The 3,458-nt window shown below is 39.1% G+C and overlaps 1 protein-coding gene across 1 annotated transcript; it reads right to left on the reverse strand.

The window, feature by feature from the left end:
* Positions 1-553: 553 nt before the first annotated feature.
* Positions 554-3,442, reverse strand: LOC123176580 (uncharacterized). The gene is made up of 11 exons (XM_044590712.1): positions 3,411-3,442; positions 3,152-3,262; positions 2,904-3,040; positions 2,714-2,830; positions 2,479-2,619; positions 2,324-2,389; positions 1,953-2,218; positions 1,668-1,857; positions 1,431-1,541; positions 1,017-1,346; positions 554-915 (listed from the first exon to the last, which is right to left on the reverse strand). The coding sequence occupies exons 7-11, from the start codon at positions 2,177-2,179 to the stop codon at positions 796-798; spliced, it is 978 nt and encodes a 325-aa protein (XP_044446647.1). The 5' UTR covers positions 2,180-2,218; positions 2,324-2,389; positions 2,479-2,619; positions 2,714-2,830; positions 2,904-3,040; positions 3,152-3,262; positions 3,411-3,442; the 3' UTR covers positions 554-795.
* Positions 3,443-3,458: the final 16 nt, after the last annotated feature.

Raw genomic sequence — 3,458 nt, forward strand, 5'->3', positions numbered from 1 at the left:
TCTTCCCTAATCTATTGCCGGCACGATTGAATGGAGGGAATAAGTACTGCGTAAAATGAAGGGAATTACTATTATTGTTTCAGTGTGTTACCATATAAGGATAGTTCGTAAGAATCTACGGTCGATTTACCATATATGGTGCATGGTGTTACTATAAAAAAATTGATCACATCGGTGACAGGAAAACAAAAAGAAAAATGTATGTGTAATGAAAATGTAGCCTTGACATATCGTAGGCTGCATTGTATGATTTGGTCAAAGATTTGCAGGAAAATTTACATATTTAAAAATATGAAAAATATTTAAACATAGAGTGACACGTTCAAAGAGCTGGTAGGAAATTGGCATGCCTTCTGGTACAAGGTTGTGCCTACTTGCAGTGAATGGAAATAAGTTCTGGTGATTTAACCTGTAATTGTAAATAATACTCCCTCTGTCCCAAACTAAGTGTCTGAAACTCTAGTACAAAGTTGAGGCACTTATTTCGAGACGGAGGGAGTATTAGGTAGTAATGACCTCGTATATAACGGGAGAGAAAAGGTACTACAGAAAATATATAAAACATTAATGCACATTGCAGCCATCGATTGTGCCACCTAATATACGATTAGATAATACAAAATACAGTAATGCAGAAGCAAGTACGGAAAGCAGTACAATAATATTCTCCGTCACTTAGGTTTACATTAGGACGAATATCTGTCGGGAAAGTAATCATGGTGGATATGGAAATAAACATGGCTAGCTTGTGACTCCCCTCGCGAAACATTTTGGTTTGCTAGTGCCGGCAACTGGTTATGCTTTTGTAATAGCCTTCCTCAAAACTTCAATTTGAGGTGGTAGCTGACGAAATAAATTCAATTCATGGAACACCATGTATGCAAGCTCCTCCGACCTGTAATCACTAAACTTCTCCTGCAAATGATTCATAGAGAAAAAAAGAATTAACATTGTAGCCATGACATCGTATTTATCTAGTAACGATACGTGTGTGTGTGTGGGGGGGGGATGCTCACTGGGTCGATTTTGATTCGTAATTGATTCTCCTCGCCATCATAAAATTTCAGGAATTTGAAACAGAAGAAAGGACAGTCGTTGGCAAGTTGTTTGGGGGTTGGAAATCTAGCAATAGGCCACTTGCAGAAGTTGTCGAACTTCCCCTCAGTAACTTTTAAAAAAGCATCATTGAGTCTGGCGACAGCAATAGGACCCCACGGCTTATGAAAATCCTCAAATGTAGTCTGTTGTGTGCTCCAGTCAACTGAATCGAGGATGTCAATCCGTCTGTGAACACGATTCACACAATAAACTGAGAAATGACTGCCCTGATGGGATACCCATAATATCTGCAGCAGATAAAAAAATATGAATGGAGAGCAAAGGATGTAGAGCATGCAAGATGAAAAGTGTGATGCAGTAAGGAACCTTACCATGCGAACATCTTGAGGGTCTTTATCCGCGAGGTCTTCCTTTAATAGTGCCTCAATGAAAGTAGGATTGAAGGATTGCGTCTCGTGCCGAGCATCGACATTAAGGTGGAACTGCACATAATAATTCAAAAATGTTGATTATTGATTTGACAAAATGATGCTGAATACTTAGGTAACGAGAACATGGAATGGTTAGCCATAGTAAAAATGGATAATTGTAAAATCAGGTTTAAATACCGATAGTGACCAACGAAGGAACATCCTGTACCCAGCCGACGTGGGCCTTAATTTAATCTCATCGTGACGCAGAATGTCTATGTAGTATTCCATCAAGCTGGGTAGCATTGATGCCCCATCGCCGAAGCTTTTTGCGAGATCCATGCCAGTAAGATATAACTTAGAAGGTTCGTAAGCAAGAAGTCCAGTCCTATGACAAGGTTAATTCGGAATTTGTAATGTATTTTAAAATGATGAAATAATTAGTGCACATTAAAAATAGGATGCAATGGTGTGAAGGTTTACTTTTTGAGATCAAGGTCGTTGATTACTATGTCACGGAGTTTTCGGGCGTGGTTGAGAGAAATGGTAGACTTAACAGGATGTAATTTAAATGGAGAAATGATCTTCAATGGTCTCTTCCTGATCCTCTTTACGATAACTGGTAGTTGACCGCATTGCAGAACATTTCCAGGAGCTCCGAATTGGTTGGGGTTCACAAAGCTTGGGACATTGGTTTTGTCCTTCTCCATGTTCTTGGCGGTGCGAACAAGTGTATGTTTTTCCGTAGACTGAAATATGTAGAAAATAACCCAACTGAGATACGATATTATGTATGTGAACATTACTATTGGAAAAAAATGTAAAAACAAAGTTAATAGCAGGGCAGCACTTACAACATCTGTTTTTTTAAATCTCGCCGAGCGCCTGGGAGACAGCTGTAGAGCAGATGCATCAGAGACCTGACAGACATTAAAATGGTAAATTTTAGGCAATGTGTGTGCAGCCGCAACTCTGATTTACGAAAGAATGCACTTATAAAAAGTATCACCTGGATAGTGTGGGCAGCCTGTTGTGCAGTGGAGGCAGACTGCTGTAGGTTGGTAGGTTGAGCCTCCGCTCCAGTGTGAGGTAATTTGATGATTTCACTGCCACTCCTAATACACACTTTGTGGGATGGCTCTCTAGTATCCTGCATTGAAATGGAAATAGTAAAAAAGGAGGTTAATAAGATTTATGAGCACCTGGCATAATAATTATAAGTAAGCATAAAGATAGATAATTACAAAATGGGGGGTTCTGTCTGGGTGAATATTAGCATCTCGAAGTTGTTGGCTAACTTCCCATTCTTGTGTTGGCTGACCGAAGGATACTAAGGATTCAGGTGTGTTGGCATCTTCCAACTGTATACATGATGGATACTTCATTAGAAATGTGCTATATTTGGAGCTATGTAGACGTAATGGAGGGTATTACCTGAAATTGCTCTGCGGTGGTACACTGTTCTGTGTGGCTAATTGGTTCATGGACAGTAATTTGGCGATCAGCATCATTGTCATGGTTAACTGGGACTTGACCAGTAATTATTGGTGCATCCACAGATAAATGACCATCTATACTTAACCATAAAATTAAGTCATTGAAAAAAAATGTTATAATTTTGGCGAAGCCGACACATCTATTTATAAGTTGGTATGGACTTAAGTTTGAGTAGGAAAAACAACCTTTTGAGACCTGCTCTGTGTGATCAGCAGCTTCTGCATCGATTTGTGCCTCATTGACAAACTTTTGGCCCGTGAATACGTCTGACACACCCACCCCCAAGTTTTCTGCATCTAGAAAGAAAAAGAAATTCGAAGAAAATATTTGTACATGAAACAACCAAGCAGTAGATAGTATTTACAAATAGATAAACAAGACCAGTAGTAAGAGAAAATATAGAAACATGTCAAAAGAGAAGTAATAGATTTGTATCCTAGTTACCAGTGTTAGTTGGAGCTATCTCAGCTTCTTCTTCATGCTCATGGCCTA

This window comes from Triticum aestivum, unplaced genomic scaffold, assembly GCF_018294505.1.
Source record: "Triticum aestivum cultivar Chinese Spring unplaced genomic scaffold, IWGSC CS RefSeq v2.1 scaffold124333, whole genome shotgun sequence".
NCBI classification, from domain to species: Eukaryota; Viridiplantae; Streptophyta; class Magnoliopsida; order Poales; family Poaceae; genus Triticum; species Triticum aestivum.

Excerpts from the sequence above, each read along its gene's own strand:
- LOC123176580 (XM_044590712.1), bottom strand. The coding sequence starts at position 2,179 with ATGGAGAAGGACAAAACCAATGTCCCAAGCTTTGTGAACCCCAACCAA. Across the intron at positions 1,347-1,430 it reads ACCCTCAAGATGTTCGCATG|ATATTATGGGTATCCCATCA; the intron begins GTAAGGTTCCTT and ends TATCTGCTGCAG. Across the intron at positions 916-1,016 it reads TACGAATCAAAATCGACCCA|GAGAAGTTTAGTGATTACAG; the intron begins GTGAGCATCCCC and ends AATCATTTGCAG.